At 39.3% G+C, this 17,232-nt stretch overlaps 1 protein-coding gene across 2 annotated transcripts in view; it reads left to right on the top strand.

Moving 5' to 3' along the window:
- NUP160 (nucleoporin 160) overlaps positions 1–17,232 on the top strand; it is a 40,583-nt gene that overhangs the window by 10,734 nt on the left and 12,617 nt on the right. For both annotated transcript variants that reach the window (XM_079786920.1, XM_079786919.1), the window contains exons 10-27: positions 326–410; positions 1,970–2,038; positions 4,503–4,586; positions 4,875–5,045; positions 5,799–5,898; positions 6,265–6,430; positions 6,764–6,891; positions 6,968–7,128; positions 9,704–9,837; positions 11,055–11,125; positions 11,798–11,957; positions 13,347–13,416; positions 13,959–14,057; positions 14,746–14,865; positions 16,063–16,158; positions 16,259–16,353; positions 16,447–16,543; positions 16,635–16,740. In XM_079786920.1, coding sequence (XP_079643046.1) covers positions 326–410; positions 1,970–2,038; positions 4,503–4,586; positions 4,875–5,045; positions 5,799–5,898; positions 6,265–6,430; positions 6,764–6,891; positions 6,968–7,128; positions 9,704–9,837; positions 11,055–11,125; positions 11,798–11,957; positions 13,347–13,416; positions 13,959–14,057; positions 14,746–14,865; positions 16,063–16,158; positions 16,259–16,353; positions 16,447–16,543; positions 16,635–16,740 — 2,012 coding nt within the window. The remainder of the gene's footprint in view (positions 1–325; positions 411–1,969; positions 2,039–4,502; positions 4,587–4,874; positions 5,046–5,798; positions 5,899–6,264; positions 6,431–6,763; positions 6,892–6,967; positions 7,129–9,703; positions 9,838–11,054; positions 11,126–11,797; positions 11,958–13,346; positions 13,417–13,958; positions 14,058–14,745; positions 14,866–16,062; positions 16,159–16,258; positions 16,354–16,446; positions 16,544–16,634; positions 16,741–17,232) is intronic.

Raw genomic sequence — 17,232 nt, 5'->3', positions numbered from 1 at the left:
GCTGGCAGTCAGACATCCCTCTGGCAGCCTGGGAGCCCTCAGGGAATATCCGACTGCCTAAGCCGCAGTCGGACATCCTCAGCACTGCAGAGGAGGTGGGAGGCTCCTGCCACCAACTCTACATTTGCAGCCATCAGCCCAGCTTCCTGTGGGAGCGCACTGACCACCAGGGGGCAGCTCCTGCGTTGAGCGTCTGCCCCCTGGTGGTCAGTGCGTGTCATAGCAACCAGTCGTTCCCAGTCATTCTGCCTTAGGGTCAATTTGCATATTACCCTTTTATTACATAGGATTGTTCTATGGACTGATAGACTTTTTTTCTCTGTAGTAATGTTGCAGGTCAATGGAATCCAGTTTTTATGCAGCCTCTGCCAGAGGAAGAGATCATTATCAGAGATGATCAAGACCCCAGAGTAAGCTAAAGTATTATGTAAGGGGATGGTTTACCCTGATTATTAGTTTCAGAAAAGCCCAGTTATATTAGAACTCTTGCAGCTGCAGGTGAAGGAAACCCACCTCAAACTGACTTAGGTGTAAAAGGAGAATGCATTGGCTTGTTATGTGGCTTCAGCCATGGTTGGAACAATGCCATCAAGGCATGATCTCTGCCTTGTCTCTATTTTGCTTTCCTCCTTGTTGGGTTTATGCTCAGTCAAGCTCCCTGCGTGAGCCTGTGCATTCTGTAAACCAAGCAACCCCAGAGGGAAGAGAGCACCTCTGTCCCAGGTCCTGGAATAGATGCTCACTGGCCTGGCTGGGGTCATCTAGTAATTCCTGACACAGTGACTTTGATCAGAAGAAAGAATATTCTGGCTTGACATGAGAAACATGTCCAACCTGGACCTTGCTGTTGTGGAGGTGGTTGAAGTAAGTTGAGTATAGATAATGGAAGAATGGTTCCCTAGAGAAAGAAAAGGGATTTGTTAGTAAAAGAAGGGGAAATGGATTCTGGGCTGACACAAATCACTGTACTACCCATGATGGTACATGCATATAAGCTTGAAATAAGATAAATGCTGGTAGAGGTATGTGCTATGAAGAACATAACTTTAAAAGGTAATGCATTAGGGAGCAAACAGGCCAGTCTACCGGTTTTCCAGGGACACTCTTAGGAAAAATGGTAGAAAAAGCTTTCAGTTGATGCCTTAGTATTAAAATGACATTTTTAAAGATTATGGGCTATGATTTTGAAACTGACTATTTGTGGAATTGGAAAGCCCACTTTAAATATCTGAAATTGAATGTTGCCATGTTTTTAATCCCAAGAGTTTATTGGCACTTGACTTTTGTCTCAACGCCAAAATCAGGTGCTGATTATTAAAATCCTTGTTTTTCACCTTCATTTTGGTCATTTTATCATCCCCAGAACCCCAGTACAAGGAAAGCACTTGAAAGAAGGTCAGTCAGGTTTATTATTCTGGCAAGTCTGGTTTATGAAATTGGGTCACAATAATTAGGTAGTGTGAGATTTTCCATTTTATTCTCACTATGTCATTTCCCCACTTAGCTTATTGCAGTTTTGTGTTTGTTTTTTACACATAATTCCTTATATTCTTATGGGGGGGGGGGGGTTTCTTTAATATGTAAGCCATAAAATGAGTACTTTGTGGGTAGTGTAGAAACCATTTTAATTGTTCTTACTAGTGCATATCACCAGTAAGTGAGATTTGCCTCTTTGTTTTAAGTTGGGCGTTTGATAAACTGTTTTCCAGTGGCACCCAATGGCGGCTTACGAGGAGCACACTGTTTTCAGAATAGTGCTTCTCGTTGACTCAGACACCACAGCGCTCACTTTCAGGGGGCAATATAGAGCTGCTGCTCTACTACCTGTCACTGCTCAAATGTCCAAGGGCCAGATTTCCATTTTCCTATAATAGAAACTCAGCTTTGGTGCAAACATGTTAAATTCTTCAGTTTTTCCAATTTTTATCTTTTTAGAATGATATTAATTTTTGTTTTAATGTTCTAACAGGAGATGTATTTGCAGAGTCTGTTTACACCAGGACGGTTCATAAATGCAGCTTTATGTAAAGCTTTACAGGTCAGTAAGAAAATATTTAATGTTTATTTAAGTTTATCTGTTTTATTACTATAGTATAATTAATGACTGCTATTAATACAGGTCAGTAAGAAAATATTTAATGTTTATTTAAGTTTAACTGTTTTATTATTATAGTATAATTAATGACTGCTATTAATTTTTGTTGTTTTACACATACTATAAACACTGAGTGTGTTTTTACAATTGCATAATGCAATTTTTTTTATAAGTACTGTTTATAAATGTGTTTTTAAATGCTATTGTAACTTGTATAAATGGTCTTTCCATTAAGTGAGACTCCCAGCAGGGAGGTAAGATGAGGTACTTTCCCAGTGACTAATTAAGCATGTCAGTGGTACAAAGAGAAATTTGTGCCTGCCCTATTATGAAAATACTAGAATTAATTAGAGGAAATATTTTAATATTGCTATTTGCCCTTTCTCTATAATAGAAGTGTCAGAGATGAAAGAAAATTAGTAAAATGTATATGAAAATCTTCCTCCTGTCAGAGTCTGGGGTGTACCACAGAACCAGAGTCAAGTCCCCGCCCACCCACATGCGCCTCAAAATCGCACCAGACCCAGACCCAGCCGGCCCTACCTCCATCAAGTCCTGCCAGGTGCGGGGGGGCGCAGCCTCAGCTCACCTGGTCCGGGGCGGGGGCGCGCCTTGAGGTCCCCTGTCCCGGGCCAGGGGGCGCAGCCTCAGGTCCCCCAGCCTGGCGCCAGGGTGGGGGACGTGGCCTGAGGTCCTCTGTCAAGCCCTGCTGGGTGGGGGGCACAGCCTCAGGTCCCCCAGCCTGGCGCCGGGGTGGGGGGCGTGGCCTGAGGTCCCCTGTCAAGCCCCACGGGGGGCAGGGGGTGGAACAGCCTCAGGTCCCCTGCTCCAGCCCAGCGCCATGCAGCCTCAGATCCCTGCTGATTGCTCGTTAAGGCTCGTTATGGGATCCCTGCCCAATATTTTCCAATAAAAACATAGTTAAAAATAAATAAAATATTTTCTTGGTTGGTTTTGGTGGTACTCTGTTTTTACCCTTTTGTAAGTACAGTGAAGGTCTGACTTGGTTCAGGTTCAATCTAAAATCTAAACTTCAAAATCACATGGTTTAAGATGCTTAAAATTTTACAAAAGGACTCTTTACAGTCACTTAGGCTTCCTTAAATTGCCATACTTTGTGAATTTAAAATAGAATATCACTCAGAGGATGGAAAGGCCCCTTAGAATCTCCTGATCTGACCTCCCACACACAGCAGAAGTGAGGCCTCTCTGAAGGACAGCTCCTCAGCTTCTAGTTGCCTCTGCCTCAGTGGCAACTTGTTCACTGGCTTTTATGTTAGTGATTGCTCGCAAACTGTGTCATTTAAAAGTTTTTCCCGGTATTGGGTCAGATTTAGCCCTTCTCCTTTTAGCGGCTTCTTCCTTTTATAACATCATAGAACTTGTCTCTCCTATAAAGCAGCCTTCAGATATTTTAAGAATTTTTTCATGTTCTTTTTCTCCAGAATAAATATGCCAGTTCTTTAACTTTCTCTCAATTGGTTAAAAAAAAAAACAACAATGGAAAAAAAGATATTCCAGACCCTTGACTTTTCTTCCAGTACATTTTGTTTGTTTGTTTGTTTTTAATCCTCATGGGAGGATATTTTTTCCATTGCTTTTTAGAGAGAGGGAAAGACAGAGAGAAACATCGATGTGAGAGAAACACATCGATTGGTTGCCTCCTTCGCAAGCCCTGACCAGGGCCCTGGCCAGGAAGGAGCCTGCAAACCAGGCATGTGCCATTGACTGAAATTGAACCTCGAGCCTTTGGTCTGCAGGCCGACGCTCTGTCCACTGACTCAAACCAGCTAGGGCCCAGGTACATTTTTTAATATCTGGCTACCTTATGTTTCTTTTTTCTCTCTGATAAAACTTCTGAATGATATAGTCACTTTCTCCTCTTCCTTTCATCTTATCAGCACTTTTTCCTTGTTAACAATTACCAAGTGTATGATGGTATTTCTCACAATGTCTCTTGCACACTGAGGTACTAAATAATCAGTGAGGCATTTATCAGATGTTTTCCTCTATGAGAATCATTCCCAGCATTGAGCCATCCCCGTCACTGCTCTAGCTTAGCTTTGTGCCAGTCTCTGGGTGTGTATATTCAGTATCACCTTATGTCTTCCTTCCAGCTGAGCAATAGCCGTTCTCCTTCCTTTTGCTTTTTGTAATGATCCAAATGTGCCCTGTAATAACTCTTGCAGAATCGTGGATTTCTATAGTTTATTCTGGTCTAAACTACCCTAAACTTGCTTGATTTCAGTTATGGAAATTATTTGCACAATATTAGGGGTAAATGTATATTCCGGTCATGTCTAGTCTCAATGTGTTGTCATATATTGCCTCAATGCCTTCTAAATTAGAGCATTTTTCACTTAGTTTTAGGTATTATATAACTCTCTCACGTCTCTTTCAATTTTAGATTTTCTGTCGAGGAACTGAGAGGAATTTAGATCTTTCCTGGAGTGAACTAAAGAAAGAAGTTACTTTAGCTGTTGAAAGTGAGGTGAGGTCTGGGTAAAGAAAACGTAAATCTATTCTTCCATATTGATATGAGCAGATTGGTACTGAGGAATTGTTCAAATTGTTCACTAAACCTTGTTAGTAGGAAGTATAAATGTTTAAATCTTTTAATTGGAGAATTAGATATAGATTTACATAGACTATGGCATGTAAGCCAGAAGGATTATTCATTTGGCTATAGCTTAGTAAAATAATATTAGACAGTTATGTTTTGGGGGAGAAAGATCCCTAATGGTATTAAAAATTTCTTTTTTTTTCCTTTCTTTGCCAGCTCCAAGGAAGTGTAACAGAGTATGAATTTTCCCAGGAGCAGTTCCGAAATTTACAACAGGAATTCTGGTGCAAGTTCTATGCCTGCTGTCTTCAGTATCAAGAAGCCCTCTCTCATCCACTTGCCCTCCATTTGAATCCACACACAAACATGGTGTGCCTACTGAAAAAAGTAAGGGCACTGAGGCGTAGAGAAGAACTCCTTTAGACAGTCAATGAGTCTTGCAGAATGCTAGTCTGCTGTATGTTGCAGTTGGCTTTTAGGACTCCCCGCCACCCCCCACCCCCCAAAAAAATTATATTTCATTTGTATTTAGATAGTCTTCTGCATTTTTGTACTTCTTTGCATTTTATTTTATTTACCTTTTATATCGAAGTGATTTCAAACTTAATATAAAATTTACAAGGATAGCACACAGAACCATATACCCTCACCCAGATTCACCATTTGTTAATGTCCATTTGCTTTTTTTCCTTCTATAATTTTTTTTTCTGCTCCACCTGAGAGTTAGTTGAGGACTTCATGCCCCATTATCTGTACATAGTTTAGCATGTATCTGAGGTCAAGGGTATTCTTTCATAACCACAGCCCAAGTTAAAGATCAGGCAAGTTGACATTGATGTAATATTATACAGTTCCTATTCAGATTTTACCAGTTGTGCCCATGAGTTTCTTCTTGATCTAGAATCCAATCCAAGATCTTACATGTTATGTCATGGGTTTTTTAACCTTAATCTCAAACTGCTGTCAGCCTTTCTTTGTCTTTCATGACATTGACATGTTTTGAAGTCTGTCTCTATTGTTTTATAGTGTCCCTCAATTTGGATTTGTGTGGTTGCTTCCTCGTGATAAGATTCAGGTCTTAATTATTTTCTACCTTTAAACATTCACTGAAATGAATGTTAACTGGGTTTGTATTTCTAGGGGTACCTGTCTTTCCTTATGCCTTCCTCCTTAGTGGATCATTTGTACCTCCTGCCTGATGAGAACCTTTTGACTGAGGATGAGACGACCATATCTGATGGTAATAGTAACGTTATGTCTATATTTAGTCCCCTTCCTGTATGAACCCTACACTTTGTTTCAATAGCCACTGTGGCCTTGCCTGGTCATTTAACCACATTGTAGATATTTTAAGGAAAACTGAAGAGTCCTAAACAACTCTAGACCTCAGATAAATCCTTGGCGTTTAATTATTAATATCCTATATCATAAAAACATAATATGCTAATTAGACCGGATGAAGCCAGGGCTGTGGAGGCCAAGGCTGCGGTGGGCGGGAGCCGAGACCCTTGCACGAATTTCATGCATCGGGCCTTTAGTTTTCATATATTAATCAGTAGCTCTTCATTGGCTTGAGACATGAATGTTAACTTTCTCTTATTCATAGATGTGGATGTTGCTCGGGATGTCATATGTCTTATAAAATGCCTTCGGCTGATTGGAGAGTCTGTGACTATGGATATGTCAGTAATGATGGAGATGAGTTGTTTCAACCTACAGTCTCCAGAAAAGGCTGCAGAACAGATTCTGGAAGATTTGATCACTATTGATGTGTAAGGAGAATTTAGGGTAAAGTGCACTTCCTAATGGAAATTTAGCAATTTTTAGCACCAAAATCAGGTTTCTAATGTACGTTCAAGTACATACAAAGTAGTGGCTTAAACTGTTCACTGTTCAATATTTTTCCCACATTCATATTGTCTGTCATTTGTGGGAAAATTTGCTTCATGGAGTAAAAGTATCTTTTATGCCAGAATGATTATCTCTATTCCTTTACTGTGTGGCTGGATTTCCTATTTTTTAGCACATTTAAGTTTTCAGGACTTACACACAGTTTATCTTCTGTGTCCTTGATAGTAATAGGAGTTTTCTAATTGTCCTTCTAGAGAAAATGTGATGGAGGATATTTGTAGTAAACTGCAAGAGATTAGGAACCCAATCCATGCCATTGGGCTTCTTATACGAGAAATGGATTATGAAACAGAGGTGGAAATGGAAAAGGGATTCGATCCAGGTAATGACAAAACAGCAAACGTGCCTTTTTGACTTAGAGAAGAAAATGATTTAACTATTTTTTTTTTTAATTACAGCTCAGCCTTTGAATGTTCGAATGAATCTTTCCCAGCTCTATGGTAGTAGCACAGCAGGGTATATCATGTGCAGAGGTGTGCATAAAATTGCCACAACTCGCTTCCTCATCTGCCGAGACCTTTTGATCTTACAGCAACTATTAATGAGGCTAGGAGATGCAGTAAGTACTATTTGAGAGAAAACTTATAAAATCTAAACGCTGAAGCCTGTTGTAGACCTACAGGAATGTGGCAGTATGTCAGCTCTACAAGCACACAGACTTTGTCTTTATTCTCTGCTCTCCCATGCTTGGCCTTTGTAGACCTCTATAAATAGTTGCTGCATTAGGAATGAGTAAGCATAGGAATCTAAAATCACAGATCAAGAACATACAGGAGCAGATTGTTTTGCCGTTTCCCTTTGTATGCATAATGCTAGGAAGTTTTCTCAGGTTGGCTGTCCCAAATTGAGTATTATTAGTACGACTTTGGATGTGATGGACTGGGTTCCATTTAGTGGGAGAAGAGAGGAAGAGAAGAAAAAACTTCTCTTTCTGCAGTACAGGATTTACCCTAAGCACGGTGTTAAGATTGCAGTGTGTCTTTAGGGTCCTTCCCAGTTCCATTCTGTGCTTTCTTTTCCACCAGTCTTATTCTCAGCTTACCAGACTCTAAAGATTCTGCAGTCCTTGTCACTCACCCGCGGAATGTTCCGTGTTCAGAAATTAGCTTTCTGTCCACAGTAAGAAGTCCCTTTTGTTTCTCCTTCAGTAATTTATAATGAGCCTGACAGGAAGCAGTCTGATTAAACTAATTCATGTTAATGTGTAAAGAATTCAAAGGCCTTGCATTCCCAGAGGTATTAACACTTTTTAAACCAGAATTTATTAACTCAATTTATTAACTCTACATTGCTAATGGTAGAATTTTGGGTAAAAATAAGGAAAAACATTTAGGAAGATGATTTGTTTAGGACCACCAAGGAGAAAGAGAGTCTGTCACTTAGGGCAGGCCTTATTAAGTTCTTTCTGATCTTTATAGATTTTCCCATTTCTCTAGGGGCTTGGGGTTTTTGTTTTTTGTGGGGGTTTTTTAATTGTAAACTTTGTTGGTTTTTCCTAAACATAGAAGTAATAGATGTTCATTGTAGAGCCCTTATATGGAAGCCTTTTCTAGTAAACAAAAAAGGATTCATTTGTAATCTTCTACACAGTGATGATGACAATTTACATTTTGGTGTACTCCCTTTTTCTATGCAAATTGTTTTTTGTTTTATTTATAAAATTAGGATATGCTACCTGTTATTTTTTTGTAATCTGGTGGTTTTTATTCTTCTACTTACAAATTTCATCAGCATTTTCACATTATTAAGTATTCTATCATATTATTTTAACTAGAGGTCTGGTGCACGAAATTCATGCACTTGGGGAGGGGGGGGGTCCTTCAGCCCGGCCTGCGCCCTCTCGCAGTCCAGGAGCCCTTGGGGGATGTCTGACTGCTGGCTTAGGTCCACTCCCTGCTTGGGGAGCAGGCCTAAGCTGGCAGTCGGATGTACTTAGTGCTGCCGCAGAAGCGGAAGAGGCTCCCACCACCGCCTCTGCACTCGCCAGTCGTTTGCCCCACTTCTGGCGGAGCGGCGCTCCCCTGGTGGTCAGTGTGCGTCATAGCGACTGGTCGTTCCACCGTTTGATCGATTTGCATATTAGCCTTTTATTATATAGGATTATCTAATAACAATTTTAATTTATTCAACCAATCCCATTTGTAGTCATCTACATTGTTGCCAGTTTTTTCTTATAGCTGTAACTTTCTGTAGACCTTTGATTATATCTCTAAGATAAAGTATAAGAACTAGAATTGATTGGTTATAGGCTATATACATTTTTAAGGCTTTTGGTTGCATTGCCAAATTTTTCTCTAATGATAATACCTATTTTTACCCAAGACCAGAAACATAGCAAAGGTCTTAGATTTCCCTGGTTCTCCTCTTGAATTCTCAACCCACAGATTTAATGAAAGTTAAGCTTTTCAATATTGTTTTCTTTTTCGCCGTCATCTCCCATGAGTTGGTGAGCTATTCTTTATTATTTTTATACTGTTAAGTGTTTGGGTAGATATTTTTGCCACCTGCCACCCCAAAATATAATGTTGCTTTTATTTATGTGTAAATGTTACTTTTTTTTTTTCAATATATTTTATTGATATTTTAGAGCAGTGGTTCTCAACCTGTGGGTCGCAACCCCTTTGGGGGTCGAACGACCCTTTCACAGGGGTCGCCTAAGACCATCGGAAAACACAGATATTTACATTACGATTCATAACAGTAGCAAAATTACAGTTATGAAGTAGCACAAAAATAATTTTATGGTTGGGGGAGACCACAGCATGAGGAACTGTATTAAAGGGTCGCGGCATTAGGAAGGTTGAGAACCACTGCTTTAGAGAGAGGAAGGGAGAGGGATAGAGAGTTAGAAACATCGATGAGAGAGAAACATCGATCAGCTACCTCCTGCATGCCCCCTACTGGGGATGTACCCACAACCAAGGTACGTGCCCTTGACCGGAATCAAACCTGGGACCTTTCAGTCCACAGGCTGACGCTCTATCCACTGAGCCAAACCGGTCAGGGCTAAATGTTACTTTTTATATGCCCTTTGTAACTGTTTTAATTATATTTTACCTCCACCTGAACCTTAAGAGTTATCATTGCTAATTGCTGTTCACTGTCTTACCCCACCCCCTACCCTTCACATACAGGTGATTTTGGGAACCGGTCAGCTTTTTCAGGCTCAGCAGGACTTACTCCATCGAACAGCTCCCCTACTCTTATCTTATCGCCTCATTAAGTGGGGATGTCAATGCTTGGCAACTGATGTTCCAGTTGACACACTGTGAGTTCAATTCTTTTTTCACTATCTTACAAGAAGAAATTTGTAAACATTGTGCTGTAATGTATTTTGCCTTTAAAATTCAGAGAGTTTTTAATTTTATATTTATTGATTTGAGAGAGAGAGAGAAAAAACAACAACACATCTACCGTATTTTCCGGCATATAAGACGACTGGGCATATAGAAGATTTTCCTGGGTTAAAAAGTCGTCTTATACGCCAGAAAATACAGTATTTGTTCCACTTATTTATGCATTCATTGGTTGCTTCTTGTATGTGCCCTGACCTGGGATTGAACTTGCAACCCTTTGGTGCACTGGACAATGCTCTAACCAACTGAGCCAACCAGCCAGGGCCAGAGAGCTTTTAGATGCTTCATTTTCTAAAAGTTGAAGGCTACTTACAAGAATGAAAATAGCCCTAGCTGGTTTGGCTCCGTGGATAGCGCATCAGCCCTCGGACTGAAGGGTCCTGGGTTTGATTCCAGTCAAGGGCACATACCTTGATTGCAGGCTCGATCCCTGGCCCTGGTTGGGGCACATGCAAGAGGCAACCAATTGATGTGTGTCTCACATCAATGTTTCTCTCTCTTTCTCTCTCTCTCTTCCTTTCTCTCTCTCTTCCCCTCTCTCTCTCTCTCTCTCTCTCCCTCCCTCTCTCCTCCTCCCTTCCACTCTTTTTAAAAGTCAATGGAAAAATATCCTTGGATGAGGATTAACAACAACAAAAAAGCCCAAATAGTAAATATATATTTATGATTATATATTTTATATGTATGTATATAATGTAAAGATAAATCCTGTTGAAAGCAAAGTAATAAGATGAGGTCAGAGGGGAAGTTAGGCCACACACAAACATTGTGGTGATTCTTAAAGGCAGGCTGAGATTCTTTATAACCCCAAGAAAAAAGAAAATCCAACAACTACACGATTCACATTTTCTGAAAGACACACCACCCCGTTTTCTCTGGCAAAGTAAGGCTTTTCATGACGTGGAGGTCTTGGAGAAATTTCTGCTGTGGCGTCTCATTGCAGGATCACTGAGTAGTATCATGGGCAAGTGTCTAAACTGTGACATGTTTTCCAGATATTTTCATGCTTTCAATGGAACTTTCAGGTGCAGTTTGCTGATTACATTGGCAGCATTCTTGATAGGATAACCTGTGGGAGTTGTATTAGACATAGAATTTACTAAGTTGTTTTTTCCCCCTTTTCTCACAGGGAGTCTAATCTCCAACACTTGTCAGTACTGGAACTAACTGACTCAAGTGCTTCAGTGGCAAATAAGTTTGGTAAGGACTGGGCTGATAAGCATTTGATTTTAAATTTAGCATCTAAAGTGGTCTTTTGCCACCTTTGCTTTAGCAAGTTTGACTAGGCTCTGCTTTCACTTTGAGAGGGTATAAACAAGCTGAGTCCTCAGTTGTGGCAAGGGGTCTTGTGGAAACCATAGTCCCAGATCAGGCATAAAATACATGTATAGCAGACTGCTGCTCTCCCATTGTATATTGATATTCCAGTGATTAACTCAAAATCTTTTTCTTTTGTTTTAACATTTACTAAGTTCATGGTAGCTTTTATAATCGGTCTTAATGAGTAAATATTCAAAAGGAGCCCCTCTCATGCTTGAGAACTATTCTGAAGAATTTATTTTGTGTTGTTTGGAATATTGGAACTGTATTTATTATAAACATTCTAGGGAAGACACTTAGGTTTAGTGAGACCAGTGAAAAGAAATGACTACAATGTTAATTCAAGTGGCTTTTTTATTGCATTTGTATAGTACTTCACAGTTTACGAATTGCTTTTATTTATATTGCCATTGATAATATCAATGTTGCATTTTATATTTTGAAATAATAAATGTTCTTTGTTATAGGCATAAAATGAATTGATAGATTCTCTTCATTAAAAATTGCTATTATATCACAAGTTGCTTATTGTTATTACTTTTTCTTTTTAAGTTTCTAGCCCTCAGTCAATTGTGGAATTATTCTTCCAAGAAGTTGCAAGAAAACATATTATATCTCATCTCTTCTCTCAACCAAAGGCACCTCTTAGCCAGACTGGGTTGAATTGGCCTGAGATGATTACTGCAATTACCAGTTATTTATTGCAGCTCTTGTATCCTTTTATTTAAAAACTAGAAGCCCAGCACGTGAAATTGCAAGGCCCGCCCACCTGTGCGCCCCTCGCCTGCTCACAGCCCCGCCCACCCTCACCAGTCTTGGGTCTTTACAGCGTTAGGGCCACAGGCTTTTTATATATATACACTAGAGGCCCGATGCACGAAATTCATGCAGAGGAGGGGATTGTCCCTCAGCCTGGCCTGCGCCCTCTTGCAGTCTAGCACCCCTCACTCCTAACTGCCCGCCTGCTCACTCCTAACCACCCGCCTGTTCCCCCTCCTTAGCGCTTGGCTCGCAGTTCCTTAGTGCTGTTGTGAAGGCGGGAGAGGCTCCCGCCACCACCACTGCACTTGCCATCCGCCAGCCGTGAGCCCGGCTTCTGACTGAGCGGCGCTCCCACTGTGAGAGCACACTGACCACCTGGGGACAGCTCCTGCATTGAGCATCTGCCCCCTGGTGGTCAGTGCACATCATAGCAACTGGTCGTTCTGGTGGTTCTGCCATAAAAGTCACTGGGCTTTTATATATAGAGATATATCAGTTGAAAAGTTTCTTCTGTCTCAATAGTCTAGTGCTCTTATTCTGTCTGTGTAAATGAAGATTTTATTTATATGTAAATACATATTTTTAATCCTTGCCTGAGGATATATTTTTATTGATTCGAGACGAGGGCGGGCAAGGAGGGGAAGAGAGAGAGAGAGAGAGCAACATTGATGTGAGAGACAAATAATTGATCAATTGCCTCCTGTAACACACCTGGTCTGCAGATCATATCCATATCCTAGGTAAGTGTCCTGACTAGGAATCAAACCCTAAACCATTTTGTTGTATGGGATGATGCTCCAACTAACTGAACCACCTGGTTGGAGCTGTAATGAAGATTTTTAATGAGATTGGATGCTTATTCCCCCAACAAGAGATGATAATACCTACTTTCAGATATGATCCCAATTTTTATTTTATTTTGGTTTGCTTTTTGCTCAGGAGTTAAGCCAGATTTTATTGGTATGAACAAATTTCATACCTAGATCTCTTTTAAAGCATTATACATTCATTTATGAGATATTTATTGAATGGTTCTATATACCAGGCACTATATTAGGTGCTTGTGTAATTTATCAGCTAGAGTTAGAAATGATCACACAAGGTTGAAATACGTCCTTTAGCCCATAGTTAATTGAGTTTGGTGACCTTTGTATATAAACTTTTCATTACATTTGTCTAATATTAAAGTTATATGTTTATGTGGAAAGAACATGTGCTCTGCCAACCTCTCTTTACCTTCTTTTTTTTAAATTAAGCCATTTTATGGAGTCTGATTGCCCACAGTGTGTATGTTTAAGTTTGCCCAAAAAAGAAAAAAATCTCCTTAACCAATAACTAGATGGCCTAGCAATCCCAGTTGCCTCTTTCTAGAATGTTTGATGGGAAATTGTCAGTATGTACAATTGCAAGTGAGTACTATTGAATATTTCAGATTTAATTATCTTTGTAAAGAATGGGATTTCTGGAACATTTTTCTTTGTAAATGTTACCTGCATTTTAATTGGGCTGATAATAAGAACCATAATAATTTATACTCCACTGCACCAAAACATACTCCAGATTTTCTCTTCTTGCCTGTTTGACAGTATCATTCTTAACATAATTTTTTCTAGAATCCTTTTTTTTTTAATTCTCTGTATTAGGTAAAACAAACATACCATTCTCTTCAATAAATCCTTTACTGGGATCTAGTCATTGAACCAGTAAATACCAAAAGTTGGAAAATCGCTAAGATTTATGAAGATGTGTGTGTTTATGTTATTGGAGTTCTGTTTGCTTTCTTAAAGTATCTAATAGCCTAACCTAAGAATCGGTTTACAGAATTAGGTTCTACTCTCCAGAGATACCATGAAATATATGTGTTGATTGACCGCATCTTCTCTCGCTCTGTGAAGAACTTGGAAATGAGTATTTATTTTCTTAATCAGAAAGCACCTTTTATGCCTTTAAGGATTATATTCATCTGCTACATCCCTGGTGTCAAGTCAATGTTGGTTCCTGTCGATTTATGCTGGGAAGGTGTTACCTGGTTACAGGAGAGGGACAGAAGGTAAAATTGCATTTAAGTGATGAACAAGCTTTAGTGCAAGGAGGACACTTAGTTTCCATCTAACTAGTTTGGAGGAAGTGGGAGGCATAGAGTGCTCTAGATAAGGTGCCAGTGAGGGGCATGATATACCTGTGGAGGATGTTCAGCCTCAGGTACTTTGCAGATTAGTTAGGACGCAAGAAAATATGAATAAGAAAACAGTGCAACCCTCCTGCCCATACAGGTGTTTTTAGGGATGCATTTTGATAAATAAAGTGTATTTCTCAATTACATTGTTTGCATTATTATTTTTTTTTAATCCAGCTGCTTTTCCCAGTATGGTAGTTTACATTTCTATTTTTTCCCCCTGACATCGTACTATCTAAATTTTCAAACATATAAAAAAGTTTAAAGACTTATAATAAACAGTCATATACTTACCACTCAAATTCTGCAAATGTTAACATGTTGCTACAGTTGCTTTATTATATATCAGTTATCTTACTTAAAGTTTACTTTTTAATAGCATTTCAGTAAAAGAGTGAGATAAAAGGTATTAAATAATTCATCAGATAGAGTTTAGAATGGCAGAAATTATGAATGTAGTTAGTAGCCTTAAATAATTTTGTTTCTTTTTTGGCTTTGTTTAGCAAATGAGTACCTAGAATTGGAACAACCCATTATAAGTCACTTTGTATTCTTTCTCCAGGCTCTGGAATGTTTCTGTCAGGCAGCATCTGAAGTGGGCAAAGAGGAATTCTTGGATCGCTTGATCCGGTCGGAGGATGGGGAGATTGTTTCCAATCCCAGGCTACAGTATTATGATAAGGTATCTTATGTCATGGTTTGACTTTTTTTTTACTACCCTGTGTAGAAATTTATTTGAAATATATTACCTTGGTATTGTTGAGTTTGCTGAGAGAAATTGAAGAAACATTTTAAATTAAATTTGATAAATGTTTTTAACTTAAATTACATCATTTTATTAGCCCAGTCATCATTAGAATCTTTATTATTTAACATTCGTTTGGCTGATAACTCAAAGAATTAACTTGCAGTGCTATATTTAACTTTTGTTTATGATTTGGCCCCTGAGTTTTTTCCTACCACTTTCCTCTGGTCACTCAGCTGTAATGATAGTGGCCTTCTTACTGTTCATGCAAGCTGAGCATGTACTCTGTTCCTTTCAGAACTTTTCTGCTTGCTATTGCCTTAGCCTGACATGCTTTCCACCAAGGTAGTCAACTTTCTCATGCCCTCATTGCATTCAGGTGTCTGCTCATGTGTCACCTCCCTGCCTGTCTATGTGGAATAACCCTTGCGGTCCTGTGCGCTTGCTCCCTCTCCCTTATATGCACACGTGCAGACAGAGGCACCGAGGGGAGTCTCCTGGCCCTGCTTTATTTTTCTTTATAACATTTAACTGTGCATGATAACCTGTGTGTTATTATCTATTTTCTTAATGTGTTTTTAGTTATTTTAGAGGGAAGGAGAGGAAGAGAGAAACATCGATCGGCTGCCTCCTGCACACCCCTACTGGGGATGTAGCCTGCACCCCAGGCATGTGCTCTAACCAGGAATTGAACCAGCGACCTCTCGGTGCATGGGACAATGCCCAACCAACTAAACAACACTGGCCAGGGCTCTTCTGTTTTTTTATAAGGCCATCGTGTTAATTTATTTACTAGTCTTTAAATTTATCTATGACCCAAACAGTTAGTATGAGAAGTTAGTAATGAAATTATATTTGTTCCTTCATTCGGCAAATACTTACTGAGAGACTACTATATACTAAACACTGAGGATAGAGCTGTGAACAAAAAAGACCAATAGAAAGTTCTACAGCAAGCCTATTATTTAACAGAAGAATCTAAAGGAAAATCTCAAATATTGACCAAATAATCCTCATTTTCTCAGCACCTTTGATTTAATCTTTATATTACCCAGTTATCTAATGGATTTAAAGTCATATTTCAATTTGAAATGCATATTAACTTTAATACAAGTTTCTTCTATTCCTCCTTAGGTTTTGCGCCTACTAGACGTTGTTGGTTTGCCTGAACTCGTTATTCAGTTGGCTACATCAGCAGTAACTGAAGCAGGTGATGACTGGAAGAGTCAGGTAAGAACTAACTATAGTCTAGTTATTTCTCTTGAGATTTGTCATGAATGTGATGTTTTGATTTCTAATACTCTTTTTTCCCCCTGTATTTGATATTTAGGCTACTTTAAGGACATGCATTTTCAAACATCATTTGGATTTGGGTCACAATAGCCAAGCATATGAAGCCTTAACCCAAATTCCCGATTCCAGCAGGTATCAGTCTTGCTCTTTTTTAAGAAGGTGGTTTACCAAACCTATTTAACCCACGAAGACAGTTTACCCGTGTCTGCCTTTCTTTCCTTCTAGGCAGTTAGATTGTTTACGGCAGCTGGTGGTGGTTCTTTGTGAACGCTCACAGCTACAGGATCTTGTAGAGTTTCCCTATGTGAATCTGCATAACGAGGTATTTATGTACCCACTGATGACTGATGACAACTGTATTGGCTGTCATGATGACTACTCACTTTGATGTCTGATTGCTTCCCCTTCCTTAGGTTGTGGGAATAATTGAATCACGTGCCAGAGCTGTGGACCTCATGACTCATAATTACTATGAGCTTCTCTATGCCTTTCACATCTATCGCCACAATTACCGAAAGGGTAAGCACTTGAAGCAGGCAGTCTTCTTTGGAGGCAACCTTATCAGTTTAATCACATTTATAAATATATTATGTTTGACTTATGTAATTTTTACCTTATTTTTAATATTGGATAAGTGTTCTCTACGAGCATTTGGGGAAATTATGCTTAAGGACAAAATTAGCTTCACCTTCTTGAGGATTACCTGTTAGCCTTAAATGCCTCCAATCCTGAGGCATTTCCAATAAGATGACCTTCTATGTGAATCTTCTAATTTTAGACAAAATTTTCCTTAAAGGCACCTTGAATTCTTGTGGCTGGTTTTGAGTTCCTGTGTCATTTTGCATGGGCCTTCTCTCTTTCCTTATTTATTTTTGCTGATCCTTTTGAGAGTTAAGTTATAGACATCATGACTCAGTGAATGAATACTTCAGGTGCATCTCCTAAGATGTGTCTACAAGGTATTAAATCTAAATGTGTCTACAAGGTTCATCCATGGGGTAGCATGTCAGA

This window comes from Cnephaeus nilssonii (assembly GCF_951640355.1).
Source record: "Cnephaeus nilssonii genome assembly, chromosome: 13".
In the NCBI taxonomy this organism is placed as follows: domain Eukaryota; kingdom Metazoa; phylum Chordata; class Mammalia; order Chiroptera; family Vespertilionidae; genus Cnephaeus; species Cnephaeus nilssonii.
This window is presented reverse-complemented; position numbering and strand designations above follow the sequence as displayed.